The 26,079-nt window shown below is 35.9% G+C and overlaps 1 protein-coding gene across 1 annotated transcript; it reads right to left on the bottom strand.

Annotated features, from left to right (window-relative positions):
- LOC126818317 (integrin beta-6) lies at window positions 1-24,983 on the bottom strand. The gene is made up of 18 exons (XM_050545654.2): window positions 24,886-24,983; window positions 23,662-23,722; window positions 21,460-21,548; window positions 20,172-20,279; window positions 19,457-19,526; window positions 18,977-19,011; window positions 17,530-17,597; window positions 16,162-16,219; window positions 15,230-15,279; window positions 14,782-14,866; window positions 13,416-13,546; window positions 10,978-11,056; window positions 10,622-10,694; window positions 3,995-4,110; window positions 3,023-3,109; window positions 2,391-2,529; window positions 1,663-1,773; window positions 1-216 (listed from the first exon to the last, which is right to left on the bottom strand). Exons 1-18 carry the CDS (start codon window positions 24,886-24,888, stop codon window positions 197-199), a joined length of 1,383 nt encoding a protein of 460 aa, XP_050401611.2. The 5' UTR covers window positions 24,889-24,983; the 3' UTR covers window positions 1-196.
- Between the last annotated feature and the right edge of the window lie 1,096 nt (window positions 24,984-26,079).

Consider the following 26,079-nt stretch of genomic DNA (forward strand, 5'->3'; position numbering starts at 1 on the left):
TAATTTGAAAAATTTATTTATTCTGACTAGTAAATGAGAGAATTAAACGATTTATTATATGGGCTTGGAAATATAAGAAATAAATATATATGAATTTTCTGACAAAAGTAACTTAATCTATATCTGCTATTCTTAGCAAAAGATTCATTTTAAGTATTAATATTTAGATTTTTTCCAACTGCCTTTTCGTCTCTTCTTAAGCTGATCTAGGGCAGACTGAAATGTGAAATAATTAAATAATTATAATATCGGAGCATACAGGTAATAGGTAATCTATCAGGTAATCTATCAGTTGATAAAGGTACCGTATACTATCAGATGATAAATGTATACCATCAGGGGATAAAAGTAAACTTTCAGATCAGACGATAAAGGTTTACTATCATATGATAAAAGTATACATCAGATGATAAAGGTTTATTATCATATGATTAAAGTATACGTTCAGATGATAAAGGTATACTATCAGGCGATAAAGGTATACAATCAGATGATAAAGGTATACCATTAGACGATAAAGGTATACCATCAGACGATAAAGGTATACAATCAGATGATAAATTATACCATCAGACGATAAAGGTATACAATCAGATGATAAATTATACCATCAGACGATAAAGGTATACAATCAGATAATAAAGGTATACTATCAGACATAAAGGTATACAATCAGATGATAAAGGTATACCATTAGACGATAAAGGTATACCATCAGACGATGAAGGTATACAATCAGATGATAAATTATACCATTAGACGATAAAGGTATACAATCAGATTAAAAAGGTATACTATCAGACGATAAAAGTATACAATCAGATGATAAAGGTATACCATCAGACGATAAAGGTATACCATTAGACGATAAAGGTATACAATCAGATGATAAAGGTATACTATCAGACGAAAAAGTATACAATCAGATGATAAAGGTATACCATCAGACGATAAAGGTATACCATTAGACGATAAAGGTATACAATCAGATGATAAAGGTATACTATCAGACAGAAAGGTATACAATCAGATGATAAAGGTATACTATTAGACGATAAAGGTATACCATCAGACGATGAAGGTATACAATCAGATGATAAATTATACCATCAGACGATAAAGGTATACAATCATATGATAAATGTATACTATCAGACGATAAAGGTATACAATCAGATGATAAAGGTATACCATCAGACGATAAAGGTATACCATTAGACGATAAAGGTATACAATCAGACGATAAAAGTATACAATCAGATGATAAAAGTATACCATCAGACGATAAAGGTATACTTTCAGACGATAAATGTATACTATTAGATGGTAAAGTATACTATTAGTTGATAAATAAATACTATCATATTATAAATGTATACTATGAGATGATAAAGGTTTACTATCATATGATAAATGTATACTATGAGATGATAAAGGTTTACTATCATATGATGAATGTAGACTATCAGATGATCAACTTCTTCAAAATCCCCGAACCCTTTGAGGTTAAGAATAAAAACGGTCAAAGTACAGGTCCTTATCTTTCTGGCTCTTTCATTTCTGTAAAATACATTACAGCCATCAAAAAGGCCAGTGGCAGAATCAGACCAGTACATACTAGAGAAATCGTAGCCGGAATACAGTAATTAAAATTTATCTTACTCTTTGTTCTTCCTGCACTAACTACCAGTTCCCCATCTTCATCAAGACCATACACAAACCTGTATTGACAGGAATCGTCATCTACAAACATGCACAGTTTCATAGCCGGGTCTAAAAGTAGAAAAACAATTTGCTGTATTTTTGTTATTAGTCAATATACGTAATAATCCTGGCCGGAAATCCGGTCAGTCGGGATTAATTTTTGCCTAAGGAATGTTTGGTTGATCTATATAACATTAAAAGAGACAATTGCTTTAGTCAGTTGGAAAAATAATTTTCGGTTTGATGTGAATTGACTACACAGTCTATTGGGGATATTCAAATGGAATTGTACGCAAAGTTACATACATCTACAAAGTGTTTGTTGAGATATAGATGTTTTAACTTTATATTTGACGGACATATTGTGGTTTTCACGGAATTTACATGTTCTTCTAAAAGGCCAGTGCTTGAAATTTTGAATTTAGACGCGTTTTCGTTTATTTTGCATATAATATTCACATTAATATGATTTGAATAAAATTAATTTCTATTTTTATTTTTATATATGTATACATATGTATATATAAAACAGATTGTGTACGTACAACAATACTCTAGATATGCTTGAACCTTCCTATAGGCGAGAAGTGGTATCAAGTGTTCCAATCTTGGTGATATCCCACCTCATATTACTAAACGGGAAGATAGCTTGAAAATTAAGTTCAAGTTATGTATTTATTACGTACCATATTCATTAACAGCGTCGACAGGTTGAATACCATATATACGACATTGTCTGTAACATTGTTCATCGCTTAATGGACCCGATCTAAAGATGGTGCATCTTACACAATCTTTCAACACAGCACATTGCCCGTTACATGTCTGAAAAATTAACCAATATAAAAGGCCTATTGCTTTGGACATTATGAATATACATTTTGATCAAATGAGGTATAGAAAAGTCGGAAATGTATCCGAGATGGGTATATTATGAAAATTATCGATTGGATGTACATATATATGACAGCTGTCCAATGGTGTGGCTGTAGGGTTTTTGTCGGAATATTTGCATATTTTACCCTGATGGAGCGATATAGACAAACTAATTTCTTGCCAAAAATCTCAAATTTTAAGGAATCGGTAAGGAATCAAAGGTGTCTGTTTTTAGACGAAAAGGGACTAATTGGTCGAAAAATGGTTTTGCCTTTGCCTTCTGGCACGCTAGTACAATCAAGATATCTGTTTGGGTTTAGTTTGGGTTTTGATTACACATCTATTTCCTAGCACTTTGGCCAAAACTTAAAATGACCCAATATATATATTTGCGCAGAGTTAGATATATATAACACAATAGACGATTGATTTAAAGACTTACTGGACAATCTTCACAAGTTGGTCCCATGTATACGGAACTACATCTACAGCGGCCATAAATGCAATCACCTTTACCGTTACAAATTTCCTATAAACAATACAAACTGTAATTTTAAAATGCTAGCTATATGAAGTGGACAGAGTGGAGTGGGTTGTTGAAGCTGGTGAATTACAAATTCAAGCACAATCATGTAGTTAGCGATGTAATGTTTCTGCATAATTCTGAAATGACATCAGGCGTTCTAGAAAGCGTTAGCATAAGAACGTATAGCTACCTGGGTCTATAGGTTGGGGCCTGAAGTCGAGGATACTTAGTAGAAAGCCACACAGAGGACATTTTATCCAATTGTTATAATGTCATTGGGAAGAAAGACTAAGTGATTTGATGTTCCACGTAGTTGACTTTTGAGGTATCCAACGGCGTTAGTGATAAAGGTGACTATCAATACGTTCAGTTCCAATAAGTAACGATTGTGATTTGCATTTTTCGGAAAATATCAAATTTCTCATGGCTTTTTCCACGCTAAATATTACTCAGATTGCTTATTTAATATTTAAGTAAAAAAAAACCCTCAAATTCCAGCACTAGATAATCTTCTGGCTTGGATTCAAACGAATTTAAAACAGGTCCATCAATTTGGTTCACGGTAAATAAATATTGCAGCCGTCTTGTTACATAAGGAGCATATATTTGTAACTACTGAACAATATTGAACGATTTGGGAGCTGATATTCAACACGGGCGTCTATAGAGCTAAAATCACGCATCGTTACTTAATGTTAGTAGGTCGCTAGTGGTTATTATGAATTATACAGCGCACACAACCATCCATGCCAACCCGGTTGACTCCTACGATATCAAGTGGGGAAAAACGTCATGAAATCCCGAAGGATGCCCGCGGCCCACTTCGTACATTTAATCTATGCTAATCCCAGAAAATGACTTTTACTTGAAAATGAATGTAAAACTTACACCATTAAGTGCTCGACAACTTGCAGTAGAACTAGAAGTAACTAATTCACACATTTCACCAGAATAACCAGAATTACATACACATCTTCCACAACGACAATTTCCTCTTTCGGGTCCTTCAAAATTATGAACTTTATTTTACAAGCTATCATTTTGATAAATATATTTGAAATCTTTTTAACCTGTTCTATCACATATTATCTAAAATCGATGAAAGGCAACGTTGTCCTTTTGTGACACTCTGGGCTGGGGAAACGTGTCAGGACGGCCAAATCTTTTGTGTCACACTGTCCTGTGTCTAAGTAGGACTTGACGTTGTGATAAATAAGACTTCAACCTCTTTTCTGTACTCTGGAGATATCTTTATAGGTTACAATAATATATTCTACAACATCCACACACCTTGTTATTTAGGTATTTAAACGTTAACCACGATTAAAACATATGATGTCTACCCTGGCTATTTCGCCCAACCGTCTCCTGAGAAAACGCGCTGGTCTAATTTATATTAAAAAATTTTGGGGGCGTCAACTATCAGAGCGGATCCTTGACCATGTTTGGACAAGAGCTGTATTAGAGCACGCCATTACGTCAACCTAATTTGTACTGTACCAACGGTGCGGAGACCTCTGACCTGATGTCTGATCGTTAACGCAATAGGATATCATTTTTAACGAACCATGACACAACAGTAGCCCTCTTCCAGAAAAAAATGGTAGCAGGAGCGCAATCTGCGTAGTGTCACAATTCGCCCCTCATTAATTTTCGTTTGTGAGTTCAACACAAACGTATATGGGTAGGCCTTAACATAGCCAGCCAGTTGCTATATATATATCGCATTAAGAGAGTTGAACTGTTTTCACTCGGATGTGTACAATTTTAATTTCAAAGAGCCAGGGATATTCGTATAGGATATAATGTAAACATTGATATAGAATATATGGTTATACTAGAATACTATAGGGGATTACATCATGGATATTTATAGCACAATACACTGTAAGTGTACACACACACACACACACACACCCGCACACACATGGGAGAAAACCGCACACAGTAGGTTCCGGCTCACACAATGTTTCATTTTCACTGAGTTTTGTTTTCTCACTGATTGTACACCAATTCCCTTAATTAAGTTCCATTCATCGGCCACGTTTGGACGGATTCGGTGCAGGAAAAACTTTCTGAATATCTTCCATTGCCAATTCAGGGCACATTTTGTCTATAGTCGCCGGTGTACCAATTGGCATGGATGTAACATCAGTCGGAGCTGTGATGTAGGTTGCTGATTCCATGGACGTTGAGGGTAGAGTGACTTCACGGGATCCTTCATCCGATCTGTACACCATCTGTACATCGGTTTCGTGCTCTGTGCGTTCGGTAACTTCTCTGTGGTTTTTACTATTTCTCTTAAAACAATGGCTTATTAAATGATTAAATTTTTGGTTGTATTTACAACAACTAGCAACAGCCAAAATTACGAATATGACTGTTGCTCCCATGCCAATAATGATATAGTACAAAATGAGCTGAGATTTGTCTTCATTAATGGACCTAAGATTATTCAATTCATAAACCAAACTTTCTAGCGGAATTTTATCAACTTCCTTCAAACGTAGGGGCAATTCTGTTAGGGTATAATTTGCCAAAACCGTTTGAAGAGGCTTCCATAGGTTTTCTAATGTTTTCCTAAACGATTGGATAAGTCTTTCAAAAGACACGTTTTTTATGATCGTACTTTCATGTTCAAAAAATGCTGCCAAAATTATGTCGTCACTTGTCGCCCCACAGGTCATATTTAGTTGTATTATATCTAGCGGCGGAGTTACGACAACTGTCGAATGGACAAGGTTTGGATCGTGATAAACAATTGTCCGACGGAACTTACTTCGCGTTGTAACTACCCATAATCCATTGTTTAAATATTCTGCAATCGGAAGTATACTGGTGGGCTTTACATTAACCTTGCATAAATTTTTTATTCGTGCTTCGTCCTGAATAAACAAGGTGACTATGCATAGACGATTTAAATTTGTTGGATAAATTGGACTTTGAATTCGACAAAATTTAAATTGTGGATCACTACATTGATCAATTTCCTCTTTACCCAACCGAACGTATTTCGTACGATCCACACTAACAGCTAAATATGGTGTCTCTAAGCTATAGTGAGCAACCATTTTACGAATAGCATTGGATTTACTGGCCATAAGTTGTGAATTCATAGGTATTGGTAAATAGTGCGTGTGATATAAGTCATACGCACCACCAGAATCTAATAGTCGAATAGACATTATGATCAAAATACGACTAGAGTCCAAAACACTAGTACACGTTACTGTTTTATAATAATTGAAGAGGTTCTCCATCGGATTATATGGTAATTTTACGCTGTTTGGAATATGTTCTCGAATTCCGAGCAACAATTTCTTTAACGAAGATGGAGAAATTCTTTCAGATGACTTGTCGCAAGTCTTCTACATATAATTCAGCCCTTAATATCATTAATTGTATATCGTCCACAACCAAATTTAAGCGCAAGTACAAATGAATAAATTTTTCCAGTTGAAAAAGGTGGGTTTTAAAATCCTTCACAATATCAACGACCTTTTTATCAAGCATACCCAACGCAGTTTGCAGTCTGGAAATAGCTAAACGATTTGTATTTATCTCCATTCGAGATACATTGAGAAGTGACAGACTTTTCTTCACCACATGGGTTATAGTCTGTTGATTGTCTGACAGACTTTTAATATTGTGCCAAATTGTGTCTAAATCACTTTCAGAAACTGTTCCAAATAAGAACCTCAAAGCCTTGCCTACAATAGGGATTAATACTGTTTCTAACAATTCACTATGAGCTTGTTCTATTGTTAAATTTTCAATTCTCAACTTAAGAAACGTTTCTTTGAAATCCATCGTCTCCGTAGTGTTATATGTTGCTAAAATTTAGTCTATTTCGGCGAGACTTCGTTCTAGATCAAGTGAAGGGATTGATATAAACCTACCGAAGGGTATTAAATCATGTATTAACGTAACTAACCAGCGAGACCTTGTATCTATCTTGTTAATTGGTCGAAAAATTACATTTTCTTTTATCAACAACAGCACATGAGTGCACCAAGCCAAGAAACAGAAAGAAAAGTAGAAATTCCATGCTCAACCTAAAATATATTATAACAAAGGACATTAACCTTTATTCTTACCAACATTAATTACACAAAATAAAGTAACAAGTAGTTACTCACAAAGTGCGCTAAATATAAAGGTAACTATAACAGTTACAGTAAACCAGACAAAGCTCTAAACAACTTTCTAAGTCTTTTCCGGTTACCACTATTATTTTTGTTTAGCTGATCATTATCATTTTTCACTTTAGCGACGTACGCTTCACTTATATCCATGACCGTGTCACTAATACCCGTGACATTTTCACGGTCACCGTGGTTGCTATTCGCATCTGTTATTGTGGAATCACTCGATTCACTATCCGTACCCAACGAGTCGCCTTCATCGGACATGGCCGATTCATCTCTATCTCGGGCTTGTATACGGTTGGCGAGTTCCATTAACGCAATATCATCTTCGCTGGATGAACTTCCACGTTCGCGCCTAAAACGCTTTGCAAGGTAATTCATCCTCAGGGTCATTAACTTCGTCCTCTGACGATGAACTAGAATCAGACGGATCGACAACATACTATGTCTTGCCTAATGGTCTCTGGTTAGGCTCACCTTTGGGCATATCCCAATCATCTATTTTTGCTTATCTTAAATGCTCAGCATGGACCTTAGTGGATTTTCCCGTCAGTTGATTATTAATAACGAATGTAACAGGGGAGGTTTTCTCAATAATTCGATAATAGGGCGTCCACCTTTCCTGTAATTTATTTTTCCGATGATGATTTTTATAGTAAACTGGGTCTCCTACTTTGAAAGGGGTATCTGTCGTGTTGCGATTCGCATATTTAGCCTGCTTTCTTTGTGCTTTCTTTCGACGCTTATGGACTAACAAAAAGGACTGGTGTTGGTTTTGTAACGCTATTTTATGTATATCTGTTCCTACATACTTTCGTCTAGGCCTGAGAATATTGTCAAGGGGTAAGTTAAAGTCTCTATTGTACAATAAATAAAATGGTAAAAATTTCGTTGATTCACTAATACTAAATCGTATTGCAACAAGTGTTTGATTGAGATACAAATCCCAAGAGTTGTAACTATCGTCAGTGCCGGACTGGGCCTACCTGTCCACCTGTCCGTGACAGGTGGGCCTAAGCTCATTAAAAAAAAGTGGGCCTAAGCCTATAAAGAAAAAAGAAAAAAGAAAAAAAAGAGAAAGAAAAAAGAAAAAAGAGAAAGAAAAAAGAAAAGAGAAATAAAGGAGAAGGGGAGGAAAGAAAAGAAAGAAGAAAGGAGAGGACAGGACACAAGACAGGAGAAAGAAAAGATAGGAAAAAAATGACTGACAAACAACACAAAAAAAAGAAGTGTACTACAAGGAAAGAACATTATGAGTTTGACCTCATTATACAGAGAACCTGTAATTCATCTTTTAACCTGTTTTGACACTGAAGAGAATTCTCAAATGCATCTTATGATAAGTGCTCTTAGGTCATTCTGTTATCTAATTGTATTAGGAAATCAAAAATTTGCCTTCTTCTGCTTTGGTATGAAATGCTTGGAAAATGAGTTTGCGGTTGTCAATTTTCAAAATTTTCATGGGGTAGAACCCCCCCCCCCTCCCAGACCCCTCTCGGAAGCTCGCGCGCCTTCGGCGCGTACTTTGTGTAGGCCTTGGTCAATGACCTGACAGGTGGGCCTTCGGCACACCAGTCCGGCACTGACTATCTTTAATCTTTTTCGACAAGACGTCGTGCAGGGTTCTACTCTGGAGGTGATAAAACGAAGTAAGAGCATGGCCTCGTCGGTGACATATATTGCACTGTCTTCGACGCAGATAGCTAACATCCATCGGCTGCGGCTGTTCCGATTCCCGTGGCGGTCGCATCCGTGGCTCTTTTCCTAACCTTAGCGAAAAGCGTTTTCTTATGTTTTGTTCTGTCCTCGCCATTTCCACCGCAGCGACAAATGTTAGAGGGTCGTCCCTAAGAAGTTTTGTTTTTATGCTATCGTACCATACGAAGAGGCTAATTAGCTGCCTATCTATTTTCGGCTCCGCCTTGTAATTAGTGAAAGCCTCATTCGCCAGCGCCAACAATCTTTCTGCATAGACCTGTACATTTTCCTCGGGTCTTTGCTTAATTCTCCTTAGCAACGAAAGGTCTTGTTGCGGATCGGTTATTTCGGCGAATGTATTTGCCAGCTCTGTTTTTATCTGATCCCATGTCGCGTCTGGGGTTGCAGTCAGGTATATCTGAATGAAATTACTTACCACCCCCCTACTCGTCTGAAAAGCGCTATTGTTGCCAAAAGACTATATATTTTTATACATTGTTTATCCAATCTCGAAAATGCCTTGGATCGCAATTATAAGGTTCAGTAATATTTGCAACAGAATTTGTTGAGATCGATGAAGACAAACCCACCAATTGAGCTGTTAAATTTTGATAAAATGCTTCAGCCATTGTTTTTTCGAAATAAGTAGACAGCGAAAGTTACTTACTTGACTGTAAAATCAAGGTCGAGATCCTGGGTCGTGACGGCACCAAACAAGACAATGTGACATTCTGGGGACACGTACTCTGTGTCATGACGACCTAATCTTCAGTGTCACACTGTCGTGTGTCAAAGTAGGACTTGACGTTGTGATAAATAAGGTATCTTTATAGGTTACAATAATATAATCTACAACATCGACACAGCTATTGTTCTTTATGTATTTAAACGTTAACCACGATTAAAACCTATGATGTCTACCCTGGCTATTTCGCCCAACCATCTCCCGAGAAAACGCGCTGATCTAATTTATATAAAAGGGTTAGGGGCGTCAACTACCAGGGCGGATTCTTGACCATGTTTGGGCAAGAGCTGTATTAGAGCACGCCGTTGCGTCAAACTAATTTGTACTGTACCAAAGGTGCGGAAAATTCTGACCCGATGTCTGATCGTTAACGCAATAGGATATCTATCATTTTTAACGATCCATGACACAGAAATAACTGGTAGCAGAAACCGTGATTCAGTCTAAGAAAGGTGAAGGAATCCTGCAAGCGTAAACTGCGTAGTGTCACACTTTAGCGGAAAAGGTGCGATCTGGCACAACTGATTTCGGTCAAAAATGTTTTAAGACCCACCATTAGCGAAAGTATTTATAAGGCAGTTATTTTCCAAAAAAAGTATGGTAAATTTGGTATGTTAGAGATACCTAATTTTACTAGAACAATATTGGGAGTTCCTGAAAAACACAGGACAAAATGTAAGGGTATCACTCATGGGTAATCCAAGCATTTACTTAGACATTGATATTTATGGTAAATGAACCGCAAGTAACGACAAATAAAAGCAGATTTGGACACTCTCAGCCAAGTCACGTGACAAACAATGCTGCTTAAAATGGATTTTTACCGATTGGAGTATTTCCTTACGTTTATTTATTTATATTTTTAGATATCATCAAATCTCACCGTTTGTATGTGGGAACGCATCTTTAAGAACAATTACTTACCTCCACATATTCGACCATTGAAATAAGAACAACTGTAATCATCACATTCACAAAATCGGCCATAAAATAAATCCTGTAATAATAAAAGGTTTATTAAAATCGCGAGGGACATTTTAGTCTTGCATTTACGTCGCTTTTGATAAAATAATAATTAACTTGTGCATAAGCTAGAAACATCGGGATATATTCTGGAAAACAACCTCTACAATCATTCCGCCCCTGATCCCAACCCTTTTTTTTAAATAATAATTAAATACTGAGTCTGGCCCTGTCACTACCGAATTATTGCAAAATTGTATTGGTAGTTTCACCAAAAATTAGTTATAATATGAACAGATTATAGAAATGGAACTTACCGCGCCAGGAGCACGTGATCCACAACCACAGAACCCACATGTGCAACTACCTCTATTGCTACAAATAGCACCACCAGGTCTAATTAAAAAAAAGAATACAACTATCTCTATTACTACAAATAACACCACCAGGTCTAAATTAACATTTGCAACTACCTCTATTGTTACAAATAGCACCACCGGTCTAAATAAAAACAATACAACTTACTACAAATAACACTACCGGGTCTAAATTAACATTTACAACTATCCCTATTACTACAAATAGCACCGCCAGGTCTAAATATAAAAAAATACAACTATCTCTATTACTACAAATAACACTACCGGGTCTAAATTAACATTTACAACTATCACTATTACTACAAATAGCATCACCCGGTTTAAATATAAAAAATACAAATATCTCTATTACTACAAATAACACCACCGGTCTAAAATAAAATACAACTATTACTATTACTACAAATAAAACCATTGTGTCTAAAAACAATTTACAACTATGACTTTTACAATAGCACTACCGAATCTAAAAAACTATCCCTATTACTACAAATAACAACAGCTATATTGAATAATCCAGACTTTGTTTATTATTGTAGCAATCGAGACAATCTTGTCAAAACTTCAAAGATTCGTAACTTCGCTCAGAATAAAGTAATTTGACTGAAATGATTAACAAAATCTTTTTTCTAGATATGTATTTTTATACTATTATAGCAAGAAAGGTCAACTTTCTATCTTAATCCGGCATGATGCATTTTAATGGGCCTTAATTTAAAGGCCAGTTGTATTGTGGTTTACAACTAAATATAACGGTAGGTAATCTCCCTGATAGAATTCAATCGGTTAAAAGTTTTGTATTCAGTCTTAAATGGCATTCATTTAATAAATATGAATGTCCAAAATAACAGGTCTCCAATAGCCCCTGGAGCTCCATATTGGTTCACTACGCTGGAAACACTGTCACTTCCCCCCTCCTCCCCAATATGAATATTTTGTTATGTGCCGTCTTTGTTCTGTGACTACAGTTGGAAACAACAGTGTCTAGACAAAAATACTTCTCCTAGCACTGTACACGCAACCGTACAAAGAGAAACTAAAATGGTACGATTAATAATTCGCAATGGATCGTAGCGAGACAATATAGACATATTAGTCAAAGTGCTCTTGATAATCCTCTTCAATCGGTTTACAAACAATTATTCCATAGTCCGAACACTGCACTTATAAACATTGTGGTGATATCCACAGCTGCACTGATCAACAACAGGACGTATTGCTGATTTTGCTGCGTTTGATACTCTCGACATCGAGGATCTTTTAGACAAAATATGGGTTGAAATTGGTTTGCGCAACAATGTGTTCAACTGGTTATAATTTTACTTCACAAACAGAAAGCACACCGTCTGCATTAATGGAGTTTCTTCGGGCTTTGTTTCAATTCTGTGATGAGTGCCTCAAAGATCAGCCCTGGGGCCAATTTTATTTATAATATTCACGAGAACACTTAGTGAAATGGCCCAGAAATATGGACTTAGACTCCACTTATTCGTAGACGATACACAGTTATACATCAGCTTGGATCATTCATCAGAAACATTAATTGTACAGGATGTTGAGAGATGTTTAGATGATATTATCAACTGGATGACTCTTCATTTTTTAAAATTAAATCCAGACAAGACTGATGTCCTTGTACCAAACATCAACTCCCGCCCGGGAGTTAATTCAACCAACAAACAAAGCAAATAACATCAGTACTATCTTCAATTCCACACTATCTTTTGAGACCCACACCAAAACTAGCTGTTCTTCAGTTTTTACTAGATGTACAGCAACGTGTGAAGTGTCTAACGTGTAAAAATCTAAAACTCCTCTTCTTGCTCTGATCTCTTCAAGGCTGAATTAACATAATGCTTTTTTGTGTGGTCTATCACACTGACAGCAGCAGAAGCTTCATTATATTCGGAATACTTCAGCTCGACTCGTCACTGGAACCAGGAAAAGGGATCACATTAAACTATCATTAAGAACCCTCTATTGGTTGCCCACAAATCAGCGAATCAAATTCAAAATACTGTTATTGACTTTTAAAGCATTCAATAATCAAGCACCACAATATATTCAAGATCTACTCACTCCTTACGAATCGAACAAGTCATTATTAGTTATTCCTGCTGCAAAACTCCAGCAGACGTAGAGATCTTTTCACTATGTAACACCTTTTCTCTGGAGTTCTCTACACTTAGACATCAAAGAATCTAAAACTCTAGACATTTTCAAGTCACGTTTAAAGACACATCTATTTGACGAAATTAAACACTAACAGAATCCACATAAACTTTGAAGTATTGTTTGAGCTATACAAATTAGGTGTTGATTGATTGATTGATTGATTGAATAAATCATCAAAATTCATAGGAATTAACTCTTACCGTTCTCGACATCTTTCTGGATTATCTTCCATTTCATGACAAAAACAGTATCTACCCACATATCCCTCGTTACATTCACACTGACCACACACTAAATTACCATTTGTACTACATTGAGGTGCCCCATATGTCTGAAAATAGATTACAGTTAGAGGGTGCTAGAATGCAATGTAAATAATGGTAACCGGTAAACTTAGTAAGTTTGTAGTCTCGGTCACCCAGAATCGGTCTGGGACCGTTGTCAATATTTGACGAAAAGTCCATTGCCCATGCGTAACCGGGAGTTTGGTTTTTAATGTGGTTGATTATCCAGTATCTTTGGCCAAGTCAAGTAAGTGTTGTGCCCCTTTCCGCAATAAATCCCATAATTCTTACATTAATATAAACAAACATGAACCGTGACGACGAATTAGAATTAATTTAAAAAAACCTATATATTATTATGGCCCATGGAGGGAGAAATTTTACAATAAAAAAATTAACAGTGTTGGATATTGAACTGGCAATGCAATCAAATGGAGTCTTTTAAATGGCATTCTTTCAATGGGCGTCAACATCTTGTTTTATAACTAGTTACCTCCCTTAGTCTTTGTCTATGATAATGTAAAAGACTGGATAATCTAGCCGATGACCTATTATTTTCAGATGTTGACAACGCATACAGACTAATATTCGTAGAATATTTTTTGGGGTGATAGAGACTAGTAAGTTTGTTGGCTGCATTGTATTTTTGAAATAAGGATTGTCATAACAATTACACTGGGCTCTCACGCTATTCAATAAGAATCACCATTACTGGCTTTCAATAATATTCTAAAGAAATACATTATTCCCATTATAAATAAACTATGGTGTCATTTTAATATTCTGAAAATAAGTTTTATTTTATAATAATGAAAACGGGATGATATTCCTCACCGTTATAGTAATAAAACGGTGCGTTGTCCTTACTGATATAATATTGAAACAGGTATAATAATTAAAACAGGTGGATATCCATGGCTGTTATAATAATAAAACCGATGGATATTACTTGTCAATATACTATTACAACCGGTGGATACAGGTGAATATCCATGGCTGTTATAATAATAAAACCGGTAGATATTACTTGTCAACATACTATTACAACCGGTGGATACAGGTCAATATCCATGGCTGTTATAATAATAAAACCGGTGGATATTATTTGCCAATATACTATTACAACCGGTGGATATTCCTTGCCAATAAAATTTTAAAACGTGTGGATATTATTTGCCAGTATAATATTAAAACGGGTGATATTATTTGCCAGTATAATATTAAAACGGGTGATATTATTCCCGACTTTTTGTCTTGAATAAATCAGATGGGTATGACTTACCACTCGTTTCGAACACTCACAACCACACAACGATTCGACGTCAACTACAAACTTCTGACTACTTCGAGGTATGGATACTATCACCCTGGAAAATATACATTATATACAATAAACAATATCATAAACAATTTAATTACAAATTGCGAAGTACATTATCTTGGTAGTAAAAATTGTGTCTTTTCCATGGTAAATCATCGAATTACATAACTTACATAATATATTATGTTGATCATGTCTACCTATAGAGTCCGATAAACTAGACCCAGTGGGGCTCTTTGATCAATGTATAGGAGGATCGATTCTGTCTAACTAACACACACATGTTATCAAAAGGAAGGCCCTGCTTTTCTGACTAGCTCTCATTGCACAGGAAACGCGCTAGAATCATTTGGTAAATTCAGCGTTAGTACTAGTAATGTTAATATGTCACGAAGATAGTATTTTTTACCTTCCCGATGTGCCACAGTCTTCTGTTCTGAGAATAAGACTAAAATTTACCTGAAAACAAATAAAAGATGCATTATGTAAGAGCTTCAAATGTTATATAAATTATTATTAATACATGAAAAGCCTGTAATCAACTCTCTAGACTATCGGATGGCGCAGATGTAAACGGATTAAAATACGACCGCCATTTAATGATTTAATTTAAAAGTAAGGGAAGCGGGGCTGAGTCTCGATTAACGAGGAATGTTTCTACCATAAAAAAAATTATCTTCAAACAGTTATACCGTCGTTCAAAATATAGTTATTTGAAAGAAATTTTCAATATATTAATTTTGAATTATCTATTTGGGAACTATATATAGTATAGCCCGAACTGCCAGCTCTTTATCCAAATCTTACATAATGCATCTTTGAGTGAAATGAAAATCTGTCTAAAGTTTGCAATCACAATTGACAACAGTGGTAAATGCTTCTTTACAGTACACGACATCTGAATACTGAATTTTGGATCAAGCACTACCCATCTTTTTGTTATTCTTCCGGGCGACTTTCAAGTACGATTGAAATGAAACTTGACATGCGTGTTCCTTAGAAACTTGCGCATCGATAAGTATACTACTTCGATTATTGATATGGCATTACAATTGCCGATGACGTCGTGTTCGGTTCCTTGTTCATAGTCCTAGAAATACATAAAATATAGTTCTATATTTCTGTATTTTAATGTATATAGTAATATCGTACTTGTTCATACGTCATAGCGCTAATCCTCAAGTAGTGTTATAAACATGCTGTGGTGAAGGTGGTAAATTCCGACTTGCATTACCATGATCAGTTCAGAACCCTCATACTTTGTTCTTGGTACATTTTAAATTATGAGCACGTCATATACGGAAAATAACTAATACAACATAATTTCATTTTAGAATTTACCGTTTGTCCAACTGTAAGTCGAGAACATCGGCCTCGTCCATTGTTCCGCCAACGAAATCTGTTGAAAAAAATGTTTTGTTTTTTTTATATTGAAAGTTATTATCTTGGGCCCTTATTCACGAATACTTAAACTAATTATACAATCGAAATTTTAAGAAATACTGCAATTCGATTGGCTGACCAGTAAAATCAATGCATATATCCAATTTGCATATTGTTCAGCCAATCGAATTGCAGTATTTCTTAAAATTTCGATTGTATCTTAGTTTAAGTTTTTGTGAATAAGGGCCCTGGTCTCTAAAATCTATACATACATTATTACAATATTTAGGCAAAAAAACACAACCAAAACATGGCAGTTTTACGTGTATATAACATAGGTGGTCAGGAAACAAAAAGTAGGTCAACCGTCTGCCAAGTAGTCCGAGCTGTTAAAAAGGTTTGGAGTTTTAAAAATAATTACTCTGGAATCTCGGCAAGTTAGTTAAAACTTCCCGGAAACAGCTGACTTTGGATACAAGGACAATAACTTTAAAAACATTAGTAGGTAACTCCAAATGTCAGTTACCCTTTTAACAAGTCAAACATAAAATTGAATGGGGTTTATCATCTAGTCATGCTATTTCCATCAATTTGAAACTAACATCTGATAATTATCAATTCTATAGTTAAACATACATTATGCAAGAGCTAAATCTGTCTATTGCAGGTCTTTCTTTGGGCCTGAAATGTTATCTAAATTATTAATTTTATTAACCTATCCAGACCATAATCAACTCTAGATGGCATCGCTAGCCCGCGATCTTTAGTGAATTGTGAACCGATTTACTGCATAACTTTCCTTCATGATTTAACGATTAAGTGGATAATCGAGACTATGCTGTTTATCGTACTGACTTTAGTAATGATGATCAAGGCTAGGCAGAAATTCAATCGCTTTGTTCTCGGTTCATAGTGGATCAATTTGAATGAAATTTTCAGCAAATTGCCTTTACATTATTTAGTTTTTAACTATTATAGTGAGAACTGTCAACTCGTTATCGAATCTCCCATAATGTATCATTAATGTACTAGAAAAGAACACAATCTTGTATTTTATAATTTTCACACAAGTCCCTTTGTTGACATTCACACAAGTTTTGTTTTCGATGTATTGTGGAGAGGGGAAAAGATGACTTCTGAAATCCAATATTTAAGACAAAATAAACATTTGTAACAAGGGAGTCGAAGAATGAGGGTAGACATATTCCACAAGTCATGTCAAACGGTGACGCATACCTGGAGAGCATGCGCAATAAATACTATCTGTGTAGACTAGAATAAGCAGACGCTAGAGATTGCCATTTGATTGAGACTTAAAACAAATACCTGCTACATGATGACGTAACTTCTACCTGGATGTTCCTTGGATTAGACACTCTGAAGGTTAACCATCTCTAAAAAAAAATATTTGAACCCTTTAAATGCATTTTAAAATACTTCCTAAATATGTTATAGTTTTAAACAAATACATATAAAAAGTCGAAAAGAAGTAATTGCTGTCATTTCTTCATGGTGTCAAATATATATAAGCGAGGCAGGTTGCGCTGTATCTACTAGAGTATTACACACAACTTTTATATTTACTTGGTAAAAAAATGTAGCTAACAAATCATGTTACTTAAACATGCATCATGCAAGAGCTAAATCTGTCTATTGCAGGTCTTTCTTTAGGCCTGAAATGTTATCTAAATTAGTAATTAGACATTAATTAACTTATCCAGACCATAATCAACTCTCGATGTCATCGCTAATCTGCGATATTTACTGGATTATGATCCGATTTGCTGTTCAGCTTTCATTCATGATTTAATCATGAAATGGATAATCGAGACTATGTTTGGGTTTTTTTATCGTACCGACTTAAGTAAAGATGATCGAGGCTAGGCCAAAAATTAAATTGCTAAATCCTCGGTTGAGAGTGGATCAATTTGACTGAAATTTTCAATAAATTCCATTTACATTATCTAGTTTTTAACTATTATGCTGAAATTTTCAGTAAAATCCATTTACATTATCTAGTTTTTAACTATTATACTGAGAACTGTCAGTTCTTTATCTAATCTCCCATAATGTATCTTTAATTATATATTTCTCTGATGACTGAAATTGTTACAGAGGTACGGGAATATTTACACAGTTTTATCATAGCTAATTCAAGGATTTTATCCACATCTCTATATTATTACTTTGTTATCAGTCAATCATGAAATTACATACAGATACACGGTCGTAAAATACAATGACACACACACTCTATTCATACGCACGATTGTGGCAAGCAAACGTTCCTCAAATGACATCAAAAGAATTTTAAACTTCCTAATTGACGAAACCATTGTGGAATTCGCAAGTGAAATATTTCAAGTCACGATGCGCCATTTTAAGCAATATGCATACTTGCAAACTACAATCTAGAGAGAGAGAGAGAGAGAGAGAGAGAACGTCCACTCGACACAGGCTAGGTTATTTCGGGATTAACATATGGTTGCGCGTAGGGGTCTTTAGCAGTGGGAGGAAATCGGGGGAGTCGGAGGAAACCCACGAGGCTGGACAGGCGACCCTACTCCTTGTCACGTACAACCGGGGAATCGAAACCACGCCAGTTGACTCAATGAGAGACCTTAAGATACAACGCGCTGACCAATCAAATAAGCGATATCTACTGTAGAATGTAATATTGAATGATAAAAACAATTCAACAGACTGCTCACAATTTGCCGTAGAACTTAAAAGTACTAACAGAGATTTACACTATACACTACTAACAACCTACCTTCACGGCTCGCATTTCAAATTGAATACTTCTCGCTACAATATAAAACAAATGTTAATCAGTGATTTGGGGTTACACCTGTCGGGCTGATAAGGATAGTTTGTGTGTCTAGTCGATGAGATTGGACGACAAAAACGAGATCCATCCGTGACGTGCGCATAAATGATCACTTGGCAGTTGGATTTCAAAATGTAAACCGTTATGTCCCTCTGGCATTGCATAACTACCCACTAAATTGAAAATTACCACAAACTGTGTGTATATTTGTAGTGAGCTTTGTTCGCGTCTTTGTGATGACGTGGGGGAATATAATTACGTCGTGTATTCTGTGACATAAAAGTCTGTCAATGTTGTTTTCAATTATGTTTTTATAATCATTTTTGTACAGATCCTTCTGTATGTAAGACATAATCATTATCTACCATTACTGACAGACAAGGTATATACTCACATTTACAACATAAATATCAATGTTTTTACCTGAATTGACAGGAATAATCGTTAGTGCAGACTGTGGTCTTATTGGGATCAGGGGAGATAAATCTTCATTCTACAAAGCAGTACATTATAAATTAAAACCTGTCAGTAACAATTTTTTAGTGGCATTTAGCGATTGGGAAAGACATAACAGAACACCAGTGGAAAACAGTCACTGGGGTTTTTTTTTTGGGGGGGGGGGGTTGTAAACAATATTTTATTTCAAATTTATGAAAAGGGATCAGGGAACAGGCATAGCCTATATCACCCCTCTCCTCGTACAAAGTATATAAAACATATAATAAACAGATCTGTTATGTACATACTATTAAATAATGGTGAAAAACATGGTTTTTATTCAAAAAGTCCGACGTTCCAACAACAATCATCTTATCGTTATCAGGCACGATAGAGCTGCCGTGACAAACGTCTTCTCCATATCATTAGACACGTTACCATTGGCAATCTGTTAATCTAATAGAACCTAATTCTATGTTTTATAATGACTGTGTATTACTGAGCTTCATTTCGATTAGGCTTCTCTATAGTCTGTATATCAATCAATGATAAAATTATATACATGAAAAGAAATCAGTACTCATTTTATTGATATCATTAAGTAAATGTGTTCCATATGTAATGTGACCTGTGTATATCCAGTTCAACAATATATTATTAAATGCCATTGAAACAAAGTACAGTATCTACAGCTACTTACTCGTCGTAATGTGGTGCCTAAACCGGCGTCTTTCACTTCGATTCTATCTCTAGGACACCCACTTGTCTGTAGTTCACTTATCCTCCCACATCGAGCTTGGGTAAAATTCTGAAACAAAATAGCGTGACTAGGAACTGACCAAGTTGTTGGATGAAATTCAAAAATCCATGCCAAATTGTTCAAAGAACAAGTGTGCCAATTTTCATGCCGATCGGTCTTAGGCTTTTTTGAAGAACAAGATGAATGGCGGTAAACAACAATTTCCTGGTCCAAAAACTAACATATGTAAGTCTCAAAATGATCGAAGCAGTGTGGTGATGAGACGTTATACCTGATTTCATTGCCCACACTTGCTTAATTGTATTATCGTATTTGTGACATCAGACATTCAACAGATGTGGAGTTATCGTTTCTTGGTTTATTGTTTAGTGTTCGTGATGAGGCAAGAAACATGCGAAAAGTTTTCAGAGAGTTACACCAACCAGTTCCGTTTCGCTCTATGAGAATATTTCCTTTCCATGTTAGAGCTATCCTGACAGGTATTTGATCTATCTTAAACCAAAGGGAATATTATCTAATCTACACTTTGAGTAGCTTATTAGGGGGGTGGATGGCTGAATGGTTAGCACGTGCGCGCTGTATCATGAAGTCTGTCATTGAGTCAAGGGCGTGGTTTCGATTCGACGGGTGTACGTGACAAGGAGTAGGGTCGCTAGTAAAGAAGCGCGAGCAGATGAGTGACAGAAAGGTGGCATTTAATATCATAGATAATTACTTTTTTGCACTAATTAGGCTAATGAAGACACCACTCGTCATCAAATTCCAACTATTAATGGTTCTTTTACGTGCACGCAGACCGTGAACGCCATCCGAACGACTAGGCGTACTGTATAGGTGATGTAGTAAATGTGGTACGTTAAGCGATTCGCTCTTCTCTTCTCCTCAAAGTAATTTGCACGGTTTATCATTTTAGGGGTCAAAATACGAGCTCACCAAAGAGACGATGGGGTTTGACGTCCACTCGACACAAGCTAAGTCATTTCGAGACTAACGTATTGTTCAATTTTATTTCAATAGTTCGCTCGCGCGTAGGGGAACCAGAGGACCCCGAGAAAACCTACGAGGTTGGACTCCTTGTCACGTACAACCGGGGAATCGAAACCACGCCAGCTGACTCAATGAAAGACCTTATGATACAACGCGCACGCGCTAACTATTCGGCCACCCAACCCCCAAAGTTTGATATATATATAATTATATACATGTACATAAGTACTAAAATATTTACCATTTGTTTGCACCATCCACATTGATCTTGAGGTTCATTATTTGTAAAACATTCGTTACAGGTTTCACTAGAACTATCACAAACACCATCTAATCAAGATAAAACATTCATTACAGGTTAAACTGGTCACACACATCACTTCTAATCAAGTTAAACATTTATTACAGGTTTAACTAGTCTCACACACACCACTTCTAATCAAGCTGAACATTCATTACAGGTTAAACTAGTCAGAAATACTAATCAAGTTAAACATTCATTACAGGTTAAAGTTACATTATGGGAGATTAGATAAGGAGGTGACAGTTCTCACTATAATAGTTCAAAACTAGGTAGTGTAAAGGGAATTTGCTGAAAATTTCAGTCAAATTGATCCATTCTGAACCGAGAATATAGCGATTGAATTTTTGGCCTAGCCCCGATCATCATTACTAAAGTCGACAAGATAAAAAAGAACCAGTCGATTATCCATTTCATGATTAAATCATGAATGAAAGTTGAGCAGCACATCGGATCCTAATCCAGTAAATATCACAGGCTAACGATGACATCGAGAGTTGATTATGGTCTGGATAAGTTAATTAATGTCTAATTAATAATTACGGTAACAGCTCAGGCCTAAAGAAAGACCTGCAATAGGCAGATTTAGCTGTTGCATAATGTATGTTTAAGCTAGTCACACACACCATCTAACCCAGATAAAACATTTATTACAGGTTTAACTAGAACTATATCATTACAGGTTAAGGATGCATTATGTAATATTTAGATAAAGTGCTGACAGTTCTCTCTATAATAGTTCAAAATAGATAATGAAAAGGGAATATCGTGAAAGTTTTAGTCAAAGTAGTCGATTCTTGGCGTAGTTGTGGCCGTTTGAAGAACAGTGTAGTCTCGATTGGTATTGCTAATGTTGTTACGATAATAAACAGTCTCGATAATCCATGTTTAAAGTAGCTAAGTCTCTAACTCAATATCATCCAAAATCTTCGATATTGAAAACACAAACTATTTGTCAATTTAAATCAACATTGATGTTGTGATATTACGGGGAAAAGATGGGCTTCTGATATCCAATAATTAAGACAAAATAAACATTTTACCATTGGTACACGAATCGTGTACCATGGTGCATTTCAGCGCCATATGAAACAAGGGACCCGCAGAACGAGGCTTGATATATTCCACAAGTCAAGTCAAACGGTGGCCTCATATTCTTATCTGGTAAGCATGCGCAATAAATACTATCGGTATAGAGTGGAATAACCAGACGTTAGAGATTGCCTTCGATTTAGACTTCTAGCGTATTTCGCAGACGTAACGGATTAGAAATTACAGTAAAAACAGAAACAATTGAGTGTACATCAGTTTATATACATTCACATTACATTATTATATGCTTTGCGACCCATTTCTGTCAATTTCTAGATCCAAAATATTAGCGATGTAGCTCCTTTAAATTATACTATTTACTGCCAATCGTGTAAAAGTCCGTTGAAAATCAAAATGATTCGACAGTCTAGAAAGTTGATTATGGGCTCGGCATTTGAATAAATGTCCAACTAATGATTTATATAACATTTGAGGCCAAACGAGAATTAGATAATTAAGTTTGTCGACATTGTGAAAAAGCCCAAAATTACAAATGTTGTAAAGTGCTCACAAAAATATCTCCCCCAATCAAACAATTACAGAAGAATTATTCTGCTTCTAAATGTCATTGAAGTAATCCATATAAATGTCACTAATGCAAAAGTACACAGAAAACTGTTAACTTCTCAAATATATTCGAAATGGCATCAGGTGACAAGGACACAATAGGCATACCATGAACGACACTCGCTAATTGGAGATATAGGTTTATTACAGACTACAATCAAAAGTGTAAAGTGTACTCGCTAACAAAAAGTTTCTTATTCAGTCCTTAACAATTCAATTCATACAAGGTCCATTGTACAAATCAAGTTTACTTTTGTACAGATAAAAGGAGCCCAATGCTCAACTTGAATTTAAATGCATTCAAACACCAAATTTACCTGGTGGAGTTGCTGGGGTTTATTCCTTTATATAGGCAGGCAAACATAAATGTATTACCTCTTTGGCGGCATTCACGAATTAAAATAAAACAGTGAATAAACGTGTCCATGCAAAAGGAAGGTGTGGTGGGGAGAGAAATGGGTATAGAAAATTTTTCATATTCACCTGTTTGGTGTAAGTTATTAAAAAATATATATAAACACAATATCTTGATACAAGAATTGATCTGAAAAAATAAACATTTATCGTTAAGGTGGGCCGTCCCATATATATATATATATTTTAAAGAACAAAAAGGGGCAATAGGCCTGGTGTGTGAAAGACTCGTGAAATCAACGCAAACGTTCAATTCTCACGTTTAACTGGCGATCAGTAAGCACACAGTACACATTCGTGTCTGGATAATCGTGCATGATAGTTATGCCTATTTGGTCAGGCAAAAATGATGGAGGCCATTTCTTTATCTGAGATATATAGCTCTGTTTAATAGTTGTGGCGATTAGGTCACATAAACAGTGTATACACAGCGCAAATTGTTCGATCTTTATTGTTTTCACAAGAATCTTTTTTTAAAAAAAAACAAAAAACAAGTGTGTTCTTTTAAACTGAATTCTTAAACTTTCAAAGTCAATTTTTGCATTTATTGACAAATATGCACGTACCTTTTTGTTCTAAAGTAAACTGTTGTTTTGGTGCAGAAAAGTAGGACGCGAAATCGCATTTCATTTCACTTCATGGCTGAAAGACTATGGTCGGTTCGTGTGCTCTTAGCCTTAGATTCACGATATATATAATAGCGGAGTCAAGATTCAGACCAAACTAAACAGAACAGATTTCTAGCCGAGTAGCCCTAATCAATATTTAAAAAAAACGAATCTCCTAGCATCAACTGTCAAATCCTTATATGAAGAATGTAAACACAATCGTAGTTTTTAGTTTCAATTCAACAGGTACAGAAGTGATTTACGTTTCGTGAGGGAGCCCCCTGAACCCTAGGCCGAGAATCATTTTTCTTACTAAGCTCAATTTTTGAACCTAATACCGATCACATATTTTAATTCTTATCGCGTATGTGGTAAATGAGATCAGGACAAACTGAAATCGAATGTGGTTTAACGTCCAACTGTTGTACTCCAAACGGCGGACTAATGAAGATGGGCAAACGTTATAAAGTGTACTAAATGTTGCCCGACGCCTACTCTTCACCCATTTCCAATTGCAAATAGCTCTTTCACGTGCACTTCAGGTTATTTTTGTCCCGACTAGACTATGTTGCTTGCCAGGACCTTCATCTTGCACTCAAGGTGGAAAAGTCCGGGGAACTTCTCGGATTAAAACACGGACCGACTGGTTATTTTTTCGTAATTGTTTAGTAAATGATTTGCTTACCATTTTTGCTGTCCTAAAAATTATGTACCCAACTTTCAAAACCGACGCAATGTTATGTTCTAATTATGACGAATTCGTTGCTGTGATTTATCATAATAAATGGTTCTACTTAACAATAAACGGATGCTGTAACCTATATTAATTTACATAAATTAAAGTTCAAGGTTGAACATTTCATCTAAATGTCTCGAGTCCAGGGGTCGAACAGGGGTTAGAGAGATATGGACTTATGTCACTAAACTTAGTACTAACAAAAGTTGATGTAATAGTATTAGCGACTTCTTGCAAGTTTCTGGGACATCTATATTGTCTTAAAGGCAGGTTTTGTGGATTTATTTCGCATCCAAAAGAGGGGGGAGAGAGAGAGAGAGAGAGAGAGAGAGAGAGAGAGTTTAACATCCACTCGACACAAACTAGGTAATCTCTTGACTAACATATGGTTCAATTTTATTTCAATAATTCGCTTGCGCGTAGGGGTCTTTAGCAGTGGTTAGCATTGGGAGGAAACCGGAGGACCTGGAGAAAACCCACGAGGTTGAACAGGTCACGTACAACCGAGGAATCGAAAACACACCAGTTGACCCAATGACAGACCTTATGATACAGTGCGCACGTTCTAACCATGATAATCAACCCGGTCTTTCAGTCTCTGATAAACTTTTAGGGGTCGCGCAAACGAGACGATTGTAACAGAAAATGCACAAATATAATTATAAGCTCTTTATAACAATTAACAACCCCAATTAGAGAGAGAGAGAGAGAGAGAGAGAGAGAGAGTAACTACTCGTTACCCTTTAAACTGAATCGAAATAATTTTTGATATAGAGAGAGAGAAAAAAAATGGGGTTTAACGTCCACTCTAACAAACTATGTCAATTCGGGACTAACATATGATTGCGCGTAAGGGGCTTTACCAGTGGGTGGAAACCGGGGGACCCGGAGAAAACCCAAAAGGTAGGACGGGCGACCCTCTTCGTTGACACGTACAACCGGGGAATCGAAACCACGCCAGTTGACTCAATGACAGACCTAATGATACAACGCGCACGCGCTAACCACTCGGCTCCCAATCCCCACCCCAAATTAGAACACTGTATATATACATATGATCTGTTAAAGTACTTTAACCCGGTGGTACAACTCGCTATACATATAGAGAGTAACTCATTGCATTATGCCTAGGTTTTATCAATA

Source organism: Patella vulgata, chromosome 4 (genome assembly GCF_932274485.2).
Source record: "Patella vulgata chromosome 4, xgPatVulg1.2, whole genome shotgun sequence".
Classification (NCBI taxonomy): domain Eukaryota; kingdom Metazoa; phylum Mollusca; class Gastropoda; family Patellidae; genus Patella; species Patella vulgata.

What these genes read in the sequence shown, in the direction of transcription:
- LOC126818317 (XM_050545654.2), bottom strand. An exon ending in TTGAAATGCGAGCCGTGAAG is followed by an intron (nt 17,598 to 18,976) that starts GTAGGTTGTTAG and finishes ATTTTTTTTTAG; the next exon opens with AGATGGTTAACCTTCAGAGT. An exon ending in GACTTACAGTTGGACAAACG is followed by an intron (nt 15,280 to 16,161) that starts GTAAATTCTAAA and finishes ATTTGTTTTCAG; the next exon opens with GTAAATTTTAGTCTTATTCT.